This window comes from Salmo salar, chromosome 09, assembly GCF_965601325.2.
Source record: "Salmo salar chromosome 09, fSalSal1, whole genome shotgun sequence".
In the NCBI taxonomy this organism is placed as follows: domain Eukaryota; kingdom Metazoa; phylum Chordata; class Actinopteri; order Salmoniformes; family Salmonidae; genus Salmo; species Salmo salar.
In genome coordinates this window covers 160,496,064-160,517,209 of record NC_138299.1, presented here as the reverse complement: position 1 = coordinate 160,517,209, position 21,146 = coordinate 160,496,064, and the positions used below count along the sequence as shown (strand labels likewise).

The window sequence follows — 21,146 nt, the reverse complement described above, 5'->3', positions numbered from 1 at the left end:
ATCACTTATACTCCACACACAGAAATACCCTTCCTTGCCCTTTCATTGGCAAATCAGACCACAACTATATCCTCCTGCTTCCTGCTTACAAGCACAAATTCAAACAGGATGTACCAGCTGTCAAATGACTCCAGCCACCCAAGGCATAGACTGTTTTCTGCATCTCCTTCCTGAGCGGTATGATGGCTGCGTGGTCCCATGGTGTTTATACTTGCGTACTATTGTTTGTACAGATGAACGTGGTACCTTCAGGCATTTTGGAAATTGCTACCAAGGATGAACCGGACTTGTGGAGGTCTACAATTTATTTCTGAGGTCTTGGCTGATTTCTTTAGATTTTCCCATGATGTCAAGCAAAGAGGTACTGAGTTTGAAGGTAGGCCTTGAAATACATCCACAGGTACACCTCCAATCGACTCAAATGATGTTGTGTGTTTTGGGGCGGCAAGTAGCCTAGTGGTTAGAGCGCAGGACTAGTAACTGGAAGGTTGCAAGATTGAATCCTCGAGGTGACAAGATAAAAATCTGTCGTTCTTACCCTGAACAAGGCAGTTAACCAACTGTTCCTAGGCTGTCATTGAAATTAAGAATTTGTTCTTAACTGACTTGCCTAGTTAAATAAAGGTAAAAAAAAAGAAATAAATTGCCTATCAGAATCTTCTAAAGCCATGTCAATATGTTCTGTAAGTTTCCAAGCTGTTTAAAGGCACAGTCAACTTAGTGTATGTAAACTTCTGACCCACTGGAATTGTCATACAGTGAATTATAAGTGAAATAATCTGTCTGTAAACAATTGTTGGAAAAATGACTTGTGTCATGCACAAAGTAGATGTCCTAACCGACTTTCCAAAACTATAGTTTGTTAACAAGAAATTGTACGGAGTGGTTGAAAAACGAGTTTTAATGACTTCAACCTTAGTGTATGTAAACTTCCCACATTAACTGTAGATGAAAGGTTCTTCACATGGAGCAACAAGGCTGTGTGTGTTCCTGTGTGTTCCTGCGTGTTCCTGCGTGTTCCTGCGTGTTCCTGCGTGTTCCTGCGTGTTCCTGTGTGTGTGAGCTCCAGAAGCCTCCTGAGTCCTCACAAGCTTTCCTTTTATAGCCTGTTAGTCTGGGGGGGGGGGGGGGGGGGGGAGTGGCCCACTTCTACAAACATGGCTGCAAGGTGGAAGCTGTTTTAGAACGTGTAACAAGGTGCTTGTCGTCCCCCCCCCCCCCCCCCCCCCCCCCCAGAGACCCGGGGAGAGCCCAACCTACTCGTCACTCTCTCTCCCAACATGGTGAGAGCCACAGGACTCATTCTGTCCTCCAGCACACCCACACACACTCTGAGAGCCAGAGAGAGAGAGAGAAAGAGAGAGGGGCATAGCAAGGAGAGAGAGAGAGAGAGAGAGAGGTGTTGCTAATAGAGAAAGATAGCACGGAAAGAGAGAGAGAGAGAGATTTTTGTGCAAAGGACTAAAACAGAAAGAGAGTTAGAGAACAGGAGGATTTTCTGGCTTCTCTCTCAGAGCTGCAGATAGAACCGGGAGAAGAGAAAACAGAAAGATGGCAGAAGGAGGAGAAGGAGAGGAGGAGATTCAGTTCCTCCGCACGGTGAGTTACTGCTTTACTTTCCCCCTGTGTTCCTAACCGGGTTAGGGTATAGAGGTTAGGGCTGTTAGGGTATAGAGGTTAGGGCTGTTAGGGTATAGGGGTTAGGGCTGTTAGGGTGTAGGGGTTAGGGCTGTTAGGGTATAGGGGTTAGGGCTGTTAGGGTGTAGGGGTTAGGGCTGTTAGGGTATAGAGGTTAGGGCTGTTAGGGTGTAGGGGTTAGGGCTGTTAGGGTGTAGGGGTTAGGGCTGTTAGGGTATAGAGGTTAGGGCTGTTAGGGTATAGAGGTTAGGGCTGTTAGGGTATAGGGGTTAGGGCTGTTAGGGTGTAGGGGTTAGGGCTGTTAGGGTATAGGGGTTAGGGCTGTTAGGGTATAGGGGTTAGGGCTGTTAGGGTGTAGGGGTTAGGGCTGTTAGGGTATAGAGGTTAGGGCTGTTAGGGTATAGGGGTTAGGGCTGTTAGGGTATAGGGGTTAGGGCTGTTAGGGTGTAGGGGTTAGGGCTGTTAGGGTATAGGGGTTAGGGCTGTTAGGGTATAGGGGTTAGGGCTGTTAGGGTATAGGGGTTAGGGCTGTTAGGGTGTAGGGGTTAGGGCTGTTAGGGTGTAGGGGTTAGGGCTGTTAGGGTGTAGGGGTTAGGGTATAGGGGTTAGGGCTGTTAGGGTGTAGGGGTTAGGGCTGTTAGGGTATAAGGGTTAGGGCTGTTTGGGTGTAGGGGTTAGGGTATAGGGGTTAGGGCTGTTAAGGTATAGGGGTTAAGGTATAGGGGTTAGGGCTGTTAGGGTATAGGGGTTAGGGTATAGGGGTTAGGGCTGTTAAGGTATAGGGGTTAAGGTATAGGGGTTAGGGCTGTTAGGGTATAGGGGTTAGGGTATAGGGGATAGGGCTGTTAGGGCTGTTAGGGCTGTTAGGGCTGACCTGAGACCTGCCCTGCCTGGACACATGCTGGCTTTTGGACTGGCTGTGTGTGTGTGTGTGTGTGTGTGTGTGTGTGTGTGTGTGTGTGTGTGTGTGTGTGTGTGTGTGTGTGTGTGTGTGTGTGTGTGTGTGTGTGTGTGTGTGTGTGTGTGTGTGTGGGGGTGGGGGTTTATGAGGAATCTGATCTGAGCTCGTTAATTTGTTGTCAGTACGGTAGCTACCTACCTTTTTACCTTTACACACTTTACCACAGCTATATTGTACCGTAGCTCAGGGTTTCAGATCGTATCTGCTTTACGGTGGCCTGAACATGGTGATTTAGAGGAAGTTGATCTTCTAAACTCTCTATGTATTAATATCAGATGTCTCTCTCATTTTGCTTCCACGGGTTTTAATAAATGTTTGCTGTACCGTGCAGAGATATTTCAGTCTTGTTATGCCCCTGTACAGCAGCACTTTGTGTGACATCAGCTGATGTAAGAAGAAGGGCTTTATAAATACATTTGATTGGTAGCAGTTCTACCAGCCATGTGGCCTCCTTCCCTTCCCTTCTGAATTTAGTTGACTATTTTAGTGTCCTGACCTGATTATCACTGGCTGAGCCAGTCTCTGGGTGGATGTCTTCAATATGACACGATCACTGACACTGTAGATAGGTGTGAACACCGTTACTAAAGTGGTTCATAGACTTAAACATTATCTGCAGGTTCAATGTAGTTAGTTAGTTTACTCGACCAGTATAGATCAGTATAGATCAGCATAGATCAGTATAGATCAGCATAGATCAGTATAGATCAGTATAGATCAGTATAGATCAGTATAGATCAGCATAGATCAGTATAGATCAGCATAGATCAGTATAGATCAGTATAGATCAGTATAGATCAGTATAGATCAGTTTAGATCAGTATAGATCAGTATAGATCAGTATAGATCAGCATAGATCAGCATAGATCAGTATAGATCAGCATAGATCAGTGTGTAGATCAGTATAGATCAGCATAGATCAGCACAGATCAGCATAGATCAGCATAGATCAGTATAGATCAGTATAGATCTGCATAGATCAGTATAGATCAGCATAGATCAGCACAGATCAGCATAGATCAGCATAGATCAGCATAGATCAGTATAGATCAGTATAGATCAGTGTAGATCAGTATAGATCAGCATATATCAGTATAGATCAGTATAGATCAGCATAGATCAGTATAGATCAGTATAGATCAGTGTGTAGATCAGTATAGATCAGTATAGATCAGCATAGATCAGCATAGATCAGTATAGATCAGTATAGATCAGCATAGATCAGTATAGATCAGTACAGATCAGCATAGATCAGTATAGATCAGTGTGTAGATCAGTATAGATCAGCATAGATCAGCACAGATCAGCACAGATCAGCATAGATCAGTATAGATCAGTATAGATCAGTATAGATCAGCAAAGATCAGCACAGATCAGCACAGATCAGCATAGATCAGTATAGATCAGCATAGATCAGCATAGATCAGTATAGATCAGTATAGATCAGTGTAGATCAGTGTAGATCAGTATAGATCAGCATAGATCAGTATAGATCAGTATAGATCAGCATAGATCAGCATAGATCAGCATAGATCAGTATAGATCAGTATAGATCAGCATAGATCAGTATAGATCAGTGTATAGATCAGTATAGATCAGTATAGATCAGTGTATAGATCAGTGTGTAGATCAGTATAGATCAGTGTATAGATCAGTGTATAGATCAGTGTGTAGATCAGTATAGATCAGTATAGATCAGCATAGATCAGCATAGATCAGTATAGATCAGTATAGATCAGCATAGATCAGTATAGATCAGTGTATAGATCAGTATAGATCAGTATAGATCAGTGTATAGATCAGTGTGTAGATCAGTATAGATCAGTGTATAGATCAGTGTATAGATCAGTGTGTAGATCAGTATAGATCAGTATAGATCAGTATAGATCAGTGTATAGATCAGTGTGTAGATCAGTGTGTAGATCAGTGTAGATCAGTGTGTAGATCAGTGTGTAGATCAGTATAGATCAGTGTATAGATCAGTATAGATCAGTGTATAGATCAGTGTGTAGATCAGTATAGATCAGTATAGATCAGTGTATAGATCAGTGTATAGATCAGTATAGATCAGTTTATAGATCAGTTTATAGATCAGTGTGTAGATCAGTGTATAGATCAGTATAGATCAGTATAGATCAGTATAGATCAGCATAGATCAGTGTATAGATCAGTGTGTAGATAAGTGTATAGATCAGTATAGATCAGTATAGATCAGTGTGTAGATCAATATAGATCAGTGTGTAGATCAGTATAGATCAGTGTATAGATCAGTGTGTAGATCAGTGTAGATCAGTATAGATCAGTATAGATCAGTGTGTAGATCAGTATAGATCAGCATAGATCAGTGTATAGATCAGTGTGTAGATCAGTATAGATCAGCATAGATCAGTGTATAGATCAGTGTGTAGATCAGTGTATAGATTAGTATAGATCAGTATAGATCAGTGTATTGATCAGTTTGTAGATCAGTGTATAGATCAGTATAGATCAGTATAGATCAATGTGTAGATCAGTATAGATCAGTGTGTAGATCAGTATAGATCAGTGTGTAGATCAGTGTAGATCAGTGTGTAGATCAGTGTATAGATCAGTGTGTAGATCAGTGTGTAGATCAGTGTGTAGATCAGTATAGATCAGTATAGATCAATGTGTAGATCAGTATAGATCAGTGTGTAGATCAGTATAGATCAGTGTGTAGATCAGTGTAGATCAGTGTGTAGATCAGTGTGTAGATCAGTGTGTAGATCAGTGTATAGATCAGTATAGATCAGTATAGATCAGTATAGATCAGTGTATAGATCAGTGTGTAGATCAGTGTATAGATCAGTATAGATCAGTGTGTAGATCAGTATAGATCAGTGTATAGATCAGTATAGATCAGTGTGTAGATCAGTGTGTAGATCAGTATAGATCAGTGTGTAGATCAGTATAGATCAGTGTGTAGATCAGTGTATAGATCAGTGTGTAGATCAGTGTGTAGATCAGTGTATAGATCAGTATAGATCAGTGTGTAGATCAGTATAGATCAGTGTATAGATCAGTATAGATCAGTGTGTAGATCAGTGTGTAGATCAGTATAGATCAGTGTGTAGATTAGTATAGATCAGTGTGTAGATCAGTATAGATCAGTGTGTAGATCAGTGTGTAGATCAGTGTGTAGATCAGTGTATAGATCAGTATAGATCAGTATAGATCAGTGTATAGATCAGTATAGATCAGTGTGTAGATCAGTGTATAGATCAGTGTGTAGATCAGTATAGATCAGTATAGATCAGTGTATAGATCAGTATAGATCAGTATAGATCAGTGTATAGATCAGTGTATAGATCAGTGTGTAGATCAGTGTATAGATCAGTATAGATCAGTATAGATCAGTATAGATCAGTATAGATCAGTGTGTAGATCAGTGTGTAGATCAGTGTATAGATCAGTATAGATCAGTGTGTAGATCAGTATAGATCAGTGTATAGATCAGTATAGATCAGTGTGTAGATCAGTGTGTAGATCAGTGTGTAGATCAGTATAGATCAGTATAGATCAGTGTATAGATCAGTATAGATCAGTGTGTAGATCAGTGTGTAGATCAGTGTATAGATCAGTATAGATCAGTGTGTAGATCAGTATAGATCAGTATAGATCAGTGTGTAGATCAGTATATATCAGTGTATAGATCAGTATAGATCAGTATAGATCAGTATAGATCAGTGTATAGATCAGTGTATAGATCAGTGTGTAGATCAGTGTATAGATCAGTATAGATCAGTGTATAGATCAGTATAGATCAGTATAGATCAGTGTATAGATCAGTATAGATCAGTGTGTAGGTCAGTATAGATCAGTATAGATCAGTATAGATCAGTGTATAGATCAGTATAGATCAGTATAGATCAGTGTATAGATCAGTATAGATCAGTATAGATCAGTATAGATCAGTGTATAGATCAGTATAGATCAGTATAGATCAGTGTATAGATCAGTATAGATCAGTGTGTAGATCAGTATAGATCAGTGTATAGATCAGTATAGATCAGTATAGATCAGTATAGATCAGTGTATAGATCAGTATAGATCAGTATAGATCAGTATAGATCAGTATAGATCAGTGTGTAGATCAGTGTATAGATCAGTGTATAGATCAGTGTGTAGATCAGTGTGTAGATCAGTATAGATCAGTGTGTAGATCAGTATAGATCAGTGTGTAGATCAGTGTGTAGATCAGTGTATAGATCAGTATAGATCAGTGTGTAGATCAGTATAGATCAGTGTATAGATCAGTATAGATCAGTGTGTAGATCAGTGTGTAGATCAGTATAGATCAGTGTGTAGATCAGTATAGATCAGTGTGTAGATCAGTATAGATCAGTGTGTAGATCAGTGTGTAGATCAGTGTATAGATCAGTATAGATCAGTATAGATCAGTGTATAGATCAGTATAGATCAGTGTGTAGATCAGTGTATAGATCAGTGTGTAGATCAGTATAGATCAGTATAGATCAGTGTATAGATCAGTATAGATCAGTGTATAGATCAGTGTATAGATCAGTGTATAGATCAGTGTGTAGATCAGTGTATAGATCAGTATAGATCAGTATAGATCAGTGTGTAGATCAGTGTGTAGATCAGTGTATAGATCAGTATAGATCAGTGTGTAGATCAGTATAGATCAGTATAGATCAGTGTATAGATCAGTATAGATCAGTGTGTAGATCAGTGTGTAGATCAGTGTATAGATCAGTATAGATCAGTGTGTAGATCAGTATAGATCAGTATAGATCAGTGTGTAGATCAGTATATATCAGTGTATAGATCAGTATAGATCAGTATAGATCAGTGTATAGATCAGTATAGATCAGTATAGATCAGTGTGTAGATCAGTATAGATCAGTATAGATCAGTGTATAGATCAGTGTATAGATCAGTGTGTAGATCAGTGTATAGATCAGTATAGATCAGTGTATAGATCAGTATAGATCAGTATAGATCAGTGTATAGATCAGTATAGATCAGTGTGTAGATCAGTATAGATCAGTATAGATCAGTATAGATCAGTGTATAGATCAGTATAGATCAGTATAGATCAGTGTATAGATCAGTATAGATCAGTATAGATCAGTATAGATCAGTGTATAGATCAGTATAGATCAGTATAGATCAGTGTATAGATCAGTATAGATCAGTGTGTAGATCAGTATAGATCAGTGTATAGATCAGTATAGATCAGTATAGATCAGTATAGATCAGTATAGATCAGTGTATAGATCAGTATAGATCAGTGTGTAGATCAGTATAGATCAGTGTATAGATCAGTATAGATCAGTGTATAGATCAGTATAGATCAGTGTATAGATCAGTATAGATCAGTGTATAGATCAGTATAGATCAGTGTATAGATCAGTATATATCAGTATAGATCAGTGTATAGATCAGTATAGATCTATAGTGGTAGATGGTAGATCAGTGTATAGATCAGTATAGATCTATAGTGGTAGATGGTAGATCAGTGTATAGATCAGTATAGATCTATAGTGGTAGATGGTAGATCAGTGTATAGATCAGTATAGATCTATAGTGGTAGATGGTAGATCAGTGTATAGATCAGTATAGATCTATAGTGGTAGATGGTAGATCAGTGTATAGATCAGTATAGATCTATAGTGGTAGATGGTAGATCAGTGTATAGATCAGTATAGATCTATAGTGGTAGATGGTAGATCAGTGTATAGATCAGTATAGATCTATAGTGGTAGATGGTAGATCAGTATAGATCTATAGTGGTAGATGGTAGATCAGTATAGATCTATAGTGGTAGATGGTAGATCAGTATAGATCTATAGTGGTAGATGGTAGATCAGTATAGATCTATAGTGGTAGATGGTAGATCAGTATAGATCTATAGTGGTAGATGGTAGATCAGTATAGATCTATAGTGGTAGATGGTAGATCAGTATAGATCTATAGTGGTAGATGGTAGATCAGTATAGATCTATAGTGGTAGATGGTAGATCAGTATAGATCTATAGTGGTAGATGGTAGATCAGTATAGATCTATAGTGGTAGATGGTAGATCAGTATAGATCTATAGTGGTAGATGGTAGATCAGTATAGATCTATAGTGGTAGATGGTAGATCAGTATAGATCTATAGTGGTAGATGGTAGATCAGTATAGATCTATAGTGGTAGATGGTAGATCAGTATAGATCTATAGTGGTAGATGGTAGATCAGTATAGATCTATAGTGGTAGATGGTAGATCAGTATAGATCTATAGTGGTAGATGGTAGATCAGTATAGATCTATAGTGGTACCTTCAGGCTATTATATATATTTGTTGGTGCTTATTTTGTTGCTTCCAGAATGTTCTGGTGGTTTCAAGGTATGTGGGTGGTGGTGGTGGTGTTCTGCGTGTGCATGTATTTGCGTTCAGGTGTGTGTGTGTGTGTGTGTGTGTGTGTGTGTGTGTGTGTGTGTGTGTGTGTGTGTGTGTGTGTGTGTGTGTGTGTGTGTGTGTGTGTGTGTGTGTGTGTGTGTGTGTGTGTGTGTGTGTGTGTGTGTGTGTGTGTGTATGTTTGTCTGTGTACAGACAGCGCCCGGTGCATCTGTTGGCATCATTATCTATTTATACTCCAGGAAAGGAGAGCTGAGCCTGTCAAAAAAATAAATGTTTTATTGTCACATAGGAGGATTGGGACTGGGAGGATTGGGACTGGGAGGATTGGGACTGGGAGGATTGGGACTGGGACTGGGAGGGTAGAGACTGGGAAGGTAGGATTTGGGACTGGGAGGGTAGGAAGTAGGGAGAGAGGGTAGGAAGTAGGGAGAGAGGGTAGGAAGTAGGGAGAGAGGGTAGGAAGTAGGGAGAGAGGGTAGGAAGTAGGGAGAGAGGGTAGGAAGTAGGGAGAGAGGGTAGGAAGTAGGGAGAGAGGGTAGGAAGTAGGGAGAGAGGGTAGGAAGTAGGGAGAGAGGGTAGGAGGATACGAGACAGAAGAAACAAGCTGCCCAGGAGAGCTGCACAGTCTTCATTACTCCCAATGGACATACAGAGACGAACTCGGCCTAACACTTCTTACGAAGTTAAAACGAACACATACAGCGCCTTCAGAAATGATTCACACCCCTTGACTTTTACCACATTTTGTTGTGTTACAGCCTGATTTTAAAAATGGATTAAATTGAGATGTTGTTTCACTGGCCTACACACAATACACCATAATGTCGAAGTGGAATTATGTTTTTAGAAATGTTTATAAATGAATTACAAATGAAAAGCTTAAATGTCTTTAAGTCAATAAGTATTCAACCCCTTTGCTATGGAAAGCCCAGGAGTAAAAATGTGCTTAACAAGTCACATAATAAGTTGCATGGACAAATCAAAAAAAAAAAAAAAAAATGCATCCTGTTTTCAACAAGGCACTAAAGTAAAACTGATGTCCTGAATACAAAGCATTATGTTTGGCTCAAATCCAACACAATACATCACTGAGTACCACTCTTCATATTTTCAAGCATGGTGGTGGCTGCATCATGTTATGGGTATGCTTGTTATCGGCAAGGACTAGGGAGTTTTTCAGGATAAAAAAAGAAATGGAACAGAGATAAGAACAGAAAAAAATCCTAGAGGAAAACCTGGTTAAGTCTGATTAGGAGACAAATTCACCTTTCAGCGGGACAATAACCTAAAACACAAGGCTCAATAGACTGGAGTTACTTACCAAGATTAAATTGAATATTCCTGAATGGTGTATTTACAGTTTTGACTAAAATTGTCTTGTAAATCTATGGCCAGACCTGAAAATGTCTAGCAATGATCAACAACCAACTTGACAGAGTTAGAATTTTACAAAGAATAATGTGCAAATATTGTACAATCCATGTGTGCGAGGTTCTTAGAAACTTACCCAGAAATACTCACAGCAATAATCACTGCCAAAGGTGATTCTAACATGTATTGACTCAGGGGTGTGAATACTTATCTAAATGAAATATTTCTGTATTTCATCTTCAATACAGTTGCATATACATTTCTAAAAACATTATTTTGCTTTGTCATTATGGGTGTATTGTGTATAGATTGATGATAAAATAAATCTGTTTAATAATAGCCCCCTTTTTTTTTCTCAATTTTCCCCTTAAATCTAACTGCCTGTAGCTCAGGCCCTGAAGCAAGGATATGCATATTCTTGGTACCATTTGAAAGGTTACAATTTGACATTTGTGGAAATGTGAATTGAATGTGGGAGAATATAACACAATAGATCTGGTAGAAGAAAATACAAAGAAAAAAACCAACCTGTGTTTTTTTTACCACCATTTTTGAAATGCAAGAGAAAGGTCACTGTTATAGCCATCACTCTGGTTGTAATTGCGGTAGTGTCCACAAGATGGCAGCAGTATGTGCAAAGTTTTAGATGGCTAACTTGGAGTATGACTGAACTACAAGACTTTTAGTGTGAAGTCCCCAGGTACATTTGGGCAAATCGTGAAGGAGACATTCGCATTCATATTCCATTTTTTTGCAAGAATATCTTCAAATCTGTATATTTGGACTTTGATTTAGCTTTTCCAGTATTAGTAGCCATATTATAAGTTCAACATTTGCAAAACAACCTGTTTTCATAACTTCATAACTCTCCATATTCTTATACTTTTTGTCCAAAATTAAAAGGCATGCTGTCGCACAAGGTTAGTAGCTACATTTTACGACATATACATGGTTTCTCCCGTAAAGCCCAGCTCATTGGCTATCTAGCTAGCTTCGTTTGACCCCGATTGGTGCGTATTTGACAAAGATACAGTCGTTCAAATGATGGCTGCCCATGAAGGCATTGCTCTCTGACCAAATATGTTGTCCTATAAGATATACTACACCCCTAATGAAATAGTGAAGTCTTGTTACCTTCTAGGACCTCTGAGGAATAGATACAAGCATGATTTGACTCGTTGAAACAACATTTAGGGTGAGATTTTCACAGATTCCTTTCTTTGCAAACTGTACGAGTGGAAATACAAAATCGATCGTGCATGCTATATGGACCTTTTTAGGGTATGAAAAAGGATTTTATCTAACAAAAGGACATTTCATGTTATCTCTGGGACCCTTTGGATGATAAATCAGAGCAAGATTTCAGAATGTAAGTACACATTTCACCTTCAGAGGTGAATTTATCAAACCTATCGCGGTGAAAAAACAGTTTTGTTGTTAGGAGCTCTCCTCAAACAATAGCATGGCATTTTTTCGCAGTAATAGCTGCTGTAAATTGGACAGTGCTGTTATATTAACGAGAATTTCAGCTTTCAGACGATATAAGACACTTCTATGTACTGACATTTTGTTGTTACTCTAAAATCTACGATCTTGACGTAACGCACAGAATGATTTACAACTGTCCCGTTGACGGGACGCCGATCCTTAGTCATTATGGGGTATTGTGTATAGATGGGTGATAAAACAAATCTATTTAATCCATTTTGAATTCAGCCTGTTACACAACAAAACGTGGAATAAATCAAGTGGGTATGAATACTTTTCTGAAGGCACTGTAGACAACTACTGAGGCACAGAAAGACAGAGAGTTACAGAGACACTGAGACACACAAAGACACACTAACAGAGAGGCAGAGACAGTTCTGTTCTCCCCTGCCTAAAAGTTGGCTGTTGCGTTGAGGGGGCTTTTTAGGGACTGACTGACTAGCCATCTATAATCATCTACAACAGGGCTGTCAAACTAATGTTGCGGACTGCAATCAGTTTTCACTGAGGTCCCGAGGGCCGTACTTACATATTTTTCGATTTCCTTGCCGTAAAGAATTGCTAAAAATAGTCTCCTTACTGTCTAGAATTTGTTTCAATGACTGTAATCAAGCTGGACAGAGTGAAGAGTGATGAGAAATTGGGGAGAAAAAGGAGGTGAGAAAAAATAGATAAAAAAATAATGCTTTCCTGGATATTGGAATCTGTAATGGATAGAACTACACTGAACTAAAATATAAACGCAACATGTAAAGTGTTGGTCCCATATTTCATGAGCTAAAATAAAATATTCCATACACAGAAAAAGCTTATTTTTTTCAAATGTTGCATGTTGCGTTTATATTTCTATTCAGTGTAGATTTAGAACTAGAGGTGCGTTCATTCAGCAGACTCTAGAACTAGAGATGCGTTCATTTAGCAGACTCTAGAACTAGAGGTGCGTTCATTCAGCAGACTCTAGAACTAGAGATGTAGTCATTCAGCAGACTCTAGAACTAGAGGTGCCTTCATTCAGCAGACTCTAGAACTAGAGATGTAGTCATTCAGCAGACTCTAGAACTAGAGATGCGTTCATTTAGCAGACTCTAGAACTAGAGATGCGTTCATTCAGCAGACTGTAGAACTAGAGATGTAGTCATTCAGCAGACTCTAGAACTAGAGATGCGTTCATTCAGCACACTCTAGAACTAGAGATGCGTTCATTCAGCAGACTCTAGAACTAGAGATGCGGTCATTCAGCAGACTCTAGAACTAGAGATGCGTTCATTCAGCAGACTCTAGAACTAGAGATGCGTTCATTCAGCAGACTCTAGAACTAGAGATGCGTTCATTCAGCAAACTCTAGAACTAGAGATGTAGTCATTCAGCAGACTCTAGAACTAGAGATGCGTTCATTCAGCAGACTCTAGAACTAGAGATGCGTTCATTCAGCAGACTCTAGAACTAGAGATGTAGTCATTCAGCAGACTCTAGAACTAGAGATGCGTTCATTCAGCAGACTCTAGAACTAGAGATGTAGTCATTCAGCAGACTCTAGAACTAGAGGTTTCTTCATTCAGCAGACTCTAGAACTAGAGATGTAGTCATTCAGCAGACTCTAGAACTAGAGATGTAGTCATTCAGCAGACTCTAGAACTAGAGATGCGTTAAGGCTGGAACAGTCTACTGTCATCACTGAGGTCAGGATGACCTGGCCCAGATAGCAGCAACTCATTAGAGGGGGTTAAGGTGGAGTCTGTGGTGGATAAAGTGTATCATTCTAACCTTAAACCTAAACCCCCTTAGAAATAACATTTGACCTTGTGGGGACCAACAACATGTCCCCAGTTGGTCCACAAAATGTTGTTTACTATTCTTGTGGGGACTTCTGGTCCTAGTTAAACACGTCCGCACAAACAGACAGACAGACAGACAGACAGACAGACAGACAGACAGACAGACAGACAGACAGACAGACAGACAGACAGACAGACAGACAGACAGACAGACAGACAGACAGACAGACAGACAGACAGACAGACAGACAGACAGACAGACAGACAGACAGCGTTTGTGGGCCCTGGCAGTATTCTTTGTTTTGGTAGAGCGATCCTGTATTCTGTGTGACTCCAGACTATGGCGTGCTTCAATTAAAGCTGAGAGAAGGAGGATGGGAGGAGAGTGGCTTATAACTATATTAGATAAATCCAGTTAAATTCAACAGAGGCAGAGAGGAGAGGTAGGGGAGAAAAGGTTAGGGGAGGGGAGAGGAGAGGAGAGGAGAGGAGGAGAGGGGATGGAAAGGGAAGGTGGAGGAGTGGAGGGGAGGGGAAAGGAGAGGAGAGGAGAGAAGAGGAGGAGAGGTTAGGGGAGGGAAAGGGAGAAGAGAGGAGGTTAGGGGAGGGAAAAGGAGAGGAGAGGAGGTTAGGGGAGGGAAAGGAAAGGGAGAGGAGAGGAGAGAAGAGGAGGAGAGGTTAGGGGATGGAAAGGGAGGGTGGAGGAGTGGAGGGGAGAGGAAAGGAGAGGAGAGAAGGAGAGGAGGAGAGGAGAGGGGATGGAAAGGGAGGGTGGAGGAGTGGAGGGGAGGGGAAAGGAGAGGAGAGAAGGAGAGGAGAGGAGAGGAGGAGAGGAGAGGGGATGGAAAGGGAGGGTGGAGGAGTGGAGGGAGGGGAAAGGAGAGGAGAGGAGAGGAGAGAAGAGGAGGAGAGGTTAGGGGAGGGAAAGGGAGAGGAGAGGAGTTTAGGGGAGGGGAGAGGAGAGGAGAGGAGAGGAGAGGAGAGGAGAGGAGAGGAGGAGAGAGAGGAGAGGAGAGGAGAGGAGGAGAGGAGAGGAGAGGGGATGGAAAGGGAGGGTGGAGGAGGTTAGGGGAGGGAAAGGGAGAGGAGAGGAGAGGAGAGGAGAGAAGAGGGGGAGAGGTTAGGGGATGGAAAGGGAGAGGAGAGGAGTTTAGGGGAGGGAAAAGGAGAGGAGAGGAGATTAGGGGAGGGAAAGGGAGGGAGAGGAGAGAAGAGGAGGAGAGGTTAGGGGATGGAAAGGGAGAGGAGAGGAGTTTAGGGGAGGGAAAGGGAGAGGAGGGGGGGTTAGGGGAGGCAAAGGGAGAGGAGAGGAGGTTAGGGGAGGGAAAGGGAGAGGAGAGGAGGTTAGGGGAGGGAAAGGGAGAGGTTAGGAGGTTAGGGGAGGGAAAGGGAGAGGAGAGGAGGTTAGGGGAGGGAAAGGGAGAGGTTAGGAGGTTAGGGGAGGGAAAGGGAGAGGAGAGGAGGTTAGGGGAGGGAAAGGGAGAGGAGAGGTAGTTAGGAGACCTCTGAGGAGCAGGATCAATAATATATGTGTCTTCAAACTGTAGAGGCGTGTTCAGGAGAACTCTGACGCATTACGACGTCACAGCGGAAACCAAGGGTATCGTAGAGAGCACTGAATATCTCCATGACATTAAAGCACCTTTATTATAAAGTCATGTTCAGGAGAGGAGACCAAGGGGTCTAGACTCCATAGTCTACTCCATATCGACATCACCTCTGGTAGTGACATCACCTCTGGTAGTGACTCCTGTCTCCTGTCACCCTGTCTCACCCTGTCACCCTGTCTCCTGTCACCCTGTCTCACCCTGTCACCCTGTCTCCTGTCACCCTGTCTCCTGTCACCCTGTCTGACCCTGTTTCCTGTCACCCTGTCTCCTGTCACCCTGTTTCCTGTCACCCTGTTTCCTGTCACCCTGTTTCCTGTCACCCTGTCTCCTGTCACCCTGTCTCCTGTCACCCTGTATCACCCTGTCTCACCCTGTCAGAGTCACCTGTCTCACCCTGTCAGAGTGTCCTGTCTCCTGTCTCACCCTGTCAGAGTCTCCTGTCCCCTCTTTCCTGTCTCCTGTCTCCGACAGAGACCTAGCTTTGTTTAGCTATCAGGAGGACGAAGCCTAGCTAGCCTGCAGAGGAGTCCCTATAGCTGACATGATCTGCAGGCAGACTGGAGGGTTAGCTGCTGCCCCTGCCATGTGAATGGGAGACAATGATGATGATGATGATGAGTAAAAGCTGTGTCATAGTCTGTCTGTCTGTCTGTCTGTCTGTCTGTCTGTCTGTCTGTCTGTCTGTCTGTCTGTCTGTCTGTCTGTCTGTCTGTCTGTCTGTCTGTCTGTCTGTCTGTCTGTCTGTCTGTCTGTCTGTCTGTCTGTCTGTCTGCCTGCCTGCCTGTCTGTCTGTCTGTCTGTCTGTCTGTCTGTCTGTCTGCCATAGTAGAGTATTGCTGTGTGTGAATTATGTGGCTAGGTGAGTTTGAAGGGTTGATCTCTGCTTCAGGCTGTAACAGCAGTTTCTTTTTATAGTTTTGCCACCATAAGAGAGCACAGTCTGGATGGGGAGGGAGAGAGAGGAGGAGGAAGAGAGAGAAATTAGAGAGAGAGAGAGAGAGAGAGAGAGAGAGAGAGACAGACAGAGAGAGAGAGCCATGGAGAGAGAGAGACATGGAGAGAGAGAGAGAGAGAGAGAGAGAGAGAGAGAGAGAGAGAGAGAGAGAGAGAGAGAGAGAGAGACACAGAGAGAGAGAGACACAGAGAGACAGAGACACAGAGAGACAGAGAGACAGAGAGACAGAGACAGAGACAGAGACAGAGACAGAGAGTTTGTGTCACACACACACAATTTCTCATGGGTCCTTTTGGATGGATTCAAATGTTTATTATGGAAGTTATACACACACACACACACACACACACACACACACACACACACACACACACACACACACACACACACACACACACACACACACACTAACAGCTAGACTTACACACACACCTGTTGGTCCTATATGAATGCCAGGGTGAACCACAGCTTTACACAATAGACAGGTGTTGTGATCTGACTCTGGGCCTGTCTGCAGTAGCCAACTGACCTCTGAACCCCCCCCCCCCAGTCTCTCTCTAGTCTCTCCTGTCACAATATTATGTCACGCTGTAACTGAGATCCAACTACTGTCTGGACTACTCACTCTGTGTCAAACGATTAGGCTACTGTTTGTAAACAAACAAAGCCCTGATGTGTGTGTGTGTGTGTGTGTGTGTGTGTGTGTGTGTGTGTGTGTGTGTGTGTGTGTGTGTGTGTGTGTGTGTGTGTGTGTGTGTGTGTGTGTGTATAACTTCCATAATAAACATTTGAATCCATCCAAAAGGACCCATGAGAAATTCATGTCAAATGAAAGCTAAGAGTCTCTATTTTAGGGGGACTCTCACAGTGGCGCGGTGTTCTAAGGCGCTGCATCTGCATCTCGATTCCAGGATGTATCACGTTCGCTGTCCCATAGGGGCGGCTCACAATTGGCTCAGCGTCGTCCCGGGTTTTGGTCGGTGTAGGCCGTCAGTGTAAATAAGAATTTGTTCTTAACTGACTTGCCTAGTTAAAATAAAGCTTACAATTTGAAATAACGGAGAGGGGGAGAGGCAGGGTTTGGGATGAGGATTTTATGGAATCCATCACAAGACATCTAGTGGCTTTTTTTGGGAACTCCAGATTTTTACAGGCGTCTGTAATTATCTCTGGTCCTCTGTGTGGCCTTATCACATGTAAAATATATGAAATAATTAAATAAGATGATTTTTTAAAATTATTTTTTAAAATAAAATGACAAAGCTGTGTGGCTCAGTTGGTAGAGCATGGTATTTGCAACGCCAGGGTTGTGGGTTCGATTCCCACGGGGGACCAGTATGGGGGGAAAAAAAAAAAAATGTATGAAATGTATGCATTCACTACTGTAAGTCGCTCTGGATAAGAGCGTCTGCTAAACGACTAAAATGTAATGTCTGTAAAAACATTATCCTAAATATCAGCCAATCCCATTGGTGTTTAATATGAGAGGGGTTCAGTGTGAAATATACATTATTTTTAACATTTTAATTTACTATGTCAGTATGTATTTGTTGTCAATGTTTTCGGGCGTCCAAACTGGAAAGCAACCCATAGTTGTAATATTCCAGTAAGTTTGGTTAACCAACTGTACCTTTGTAACCCTACTCCTAACTATCTGCTAGTCATCACATGGAGGGAATGTGAGAGTGACAGCTGCAAACACCCAAAATAGAGGGAGAGACGAGAGGGGGAAAGGCCCAGAAATCAACGAGGAAGACAGGAGGAGAAATAGAAAGAGGAGAGACAGGGTTGGGTTGGGGTGAGGAGAGACAGGGTTGGGGTGAGGAGAGACAGGGTTGGGTTGGGGTGAGGAGAGACAGGGTTGGGGTGAGGAGAGACAGGGTTGGGTTGGGGTGAGGAGAGACAGGGTTGGGGTGAGGAGAGAGAGGGTTGGGGTGAGGGGAGAGACAGCGTTGGGGTGAGGAGAGACAGGGTTGGGGTGAGGAGAGACAGGGTTGGGTTGGGGTGAGGAGAGACAGGGTTGGGGTGAGGAGAGAGAGGGTTGGGGTGAGGGGAGAGACAGGGTTGGGGTGAGGAGAGACAGGGTTGGGGTGAGGAGAGACAGGGTTGGGTTGGGGTGAGGAGAGAGAGGGTTGGGGTGAGGGGAGAGAGATTTGGGGTGAGGAGAAAGAGGGTTGGGGTGAGGAGAGAGAGGGTTGGGGTGAGGAGAGAGAGGGTTGGGGTGAGGGGAGAGAGAGTTGGGGTGAGGAGAGACAGGGTTGGGGTGAGGAGAGACAGGGTTGGGTTTGGGTGAGGAGAGAGAGGGTTGGGGTGAGGGGAGAGAGAGTTGGGGTGAGGAGAAAGAGGGTTGGGGTGAGGAGAGACAGGGTTGGGTTGGGGTGAGGAGAGAGAGGGTTGGGGTGAGGAGAGACAGGGTTGGGTTGGGGTGAGGAGAGAGAGGGTTGGGGTGAGGGGAGAGAGAGTTGGGGTGAGGAGAAAGAGGGTTGGGGTGAGGAGAGACAGGGTTGGGTTGGGGTGAGGAGAGACAGGGTTGGGTTGGGGTGAGGAGAGAGAGGGTTGGGGTGAGGGGAGAGAGAGTTGGGGTGAGGAGAAAGAGGGTTGGGGTGAGGAGAGACAGGGTTGGGTTGGGGTGAGGAGAGAGAGGGTTGGGGTGAGGAGAGAGAGGGTTGGGGTGAGGGGAGAGAGAGTTGGGGTGAGGAGAGACAGGGTTGGGTTGGGGTGAGGAGAGAGAGGGTTGGGGTGAGGAGAGAGAGAGTTGGGGTGAGGAGAAAGAGGGTTGGGGTGAGGTGAGACAAGGTTTGGGTGAGGAGAGACAGGGTTGGGGTGAGGAGAGACAGGGTTGGGGTGAGGAGAGACAGGGTTGGGGTGAGAGGCCGGGTTGGGGTGACGGAGGGTGAGGGAGGGTGAGAGGCCGGGTTGACGCTTTAAATTCAGTCAATACAGGAAGTGTATCACCTGGAGTGCAGTTTTTTTTACAGTTCATCAGTATCAGTAGGAGGCAGACAAAAGCTCTGTATCCGAAGAGGATTCTCCCCCGCCCCTTTAAGGACACATATTGACCATTCCTCTCCTCCACCCACCTCATCTCTCCCATCCCTTACTCCGTCTCTGTGAGCTTCCAATCGATGGTCTGGACAGGGATGGGACCCACAGCAGCAGGCCAAAAAACGAATCTTGGATCAGCTGTTTCTTGATATTTTTAGAGTTTCTTTTTGTTCTCGACAGAGAGTTTAAGTTTTTAAACCTCTTAGGTACACACAACATAAACAAAAAGGCTGATGCTCTCTACTCCTTACCAGCTAAATCAGATTCAACGGAAGGTTTTAAACCAGGGTTTCCCAAACCCTCTCCTCGGCCCCCAGACATTTAACATTTTGGTTTTAACCCTTTGCCTTTGACTAGTTTAATCAGGTGTGCCAGTTTAGGGTTTAAAACTAAAATGTGAGACATCTGGGTGAGGGCCTGAAAAGAGGATTGGGAAACCCTGTTTTAAATCAAGGACTTATTTTAGTCAGTGGGAGAGAGAGATTGTACTCTCTTCTCCTGTATATAAGTGTCGAAGCACTGTGTCGTTGAACATGAACCTGTTTTTAATCCCTGTCGGTCTGTGTGGGTGTAGATGATCTTGTGAAAATGCTGAGTAGCTAGCTGGTGGAATAGAACTGCAGTGTGTGTGTGTGTACAGTCCTCTATGTCATTTGATCATGAAGGCTGGGCTGTCTCAGTCTCTCTGACTCACAGCAGCAGCAGAGTGGCTCTGCTTTTAGACTCCAGAGGAGATTCAGCTCCTTATCAGGGTACGATCACTCCCCTAAACGCTCCCTACCCCCTCACTACCACCTCCCTCACTAACCCCTCACTACCACCTCCCTCACTAACCCCTCACTACCACCTCCCTCACTACCCCCTCACTACCACCTCCCTCACTACCCCCTCACTACCACCTCCCTCACTAACCCCTCACTCACTACCCCCTCACTACCACCTCCCTCACTAACCCCTCACTCACTACCCCCTCACTACCACCTCCCTCACTAACCCCTCACTACCCCCTCACTCACTAACCCCTCACTACCACCTCCCTCACTAACCCCTCACTACCACCTCACTCACTACCCCCTTCACTCATTACCCCCTCACTACCCCATCACTCACTACCCCCTCACTCATTACCCCCTCACTATCACCTCCCTCACTACCCCCTCACTCACTACCACCTCACTACCCCCTCACTACCACCGCCCTCACTACCACCTCACTCACTACCCCCTCACTCCCCCTAAACGCTCCCTACCCCCTCACTACCCCCTCACTCACTACCCCCTCACTCACTACCCCCTCACTACCACCTCACTACCACCTCCCTCACTAACCCCTCACTACCACCTCCCTCACTACCCCCTCACTACCACCTCCCTCACTACCCCCTCACTACCACCTCCCTCACTAACCCCTCACTCACTACCCCCTCACTACCACCTCCCTCACTAACCCCTCACTCACTACCCCCTCACTACCACCTCCCTCACTAACCCCTCACTACCCCCTCACTCACTAACCCCTCACTACCACCTCCCTCACTAACCCCTCACTACCACCTCACTCACTACCCCCTTCACTCATTACCCCCTCACTACCCCATCACTCACTACCCCCTCACTCATTACCCCCTCACTATCACCTCCCTCACTACCCCCTCACTCACTACCACCTCACTACCCCCTCACTACCACCGCCCTCACTACCACCTCACTCACTACCCCCTCACTCCCCCTAAACGCTCCCTACCCCCTCACTACCCCCTCACTCACTACCCCCTCACTCACTACCCCCTCACTACCACCTCACTACCACCTCCCTCACTAACCCCTCACTACCACCTCCCTCACTACCCCCTCACTCACTACCCACTCACTACTCCCTCACTACCACCTCCCTCACTAACCCCTCACTACCCCCT

At 43.9% G+C, this 21,146-nt stretch overlaps 1 protein-coding gene across 1 annotated transcript in view; it reads left to right on the top strand.

Annotated features, from left to right (window-relative positions):
• Window positions 1–1,282: 1,282 nt before the first annotated feature.
• Window positions 1,283–21,146, top strand: part of ryr1b (ryanodine receptor 1b (skeletal)) — a 274,065-nt gene continuing 254,201 nt past the window's right edge. Inside the window, 1 exon segment of the mRNA XM_082956507.1 lies at window positions 1,283–1,599. Within this exon segment, the coding sequence (XP_082812633.1) occupies window positions 1,552–1,599 (48 nt within the window). The 5' untranslated portion in view covers window positions 1,283–1,551.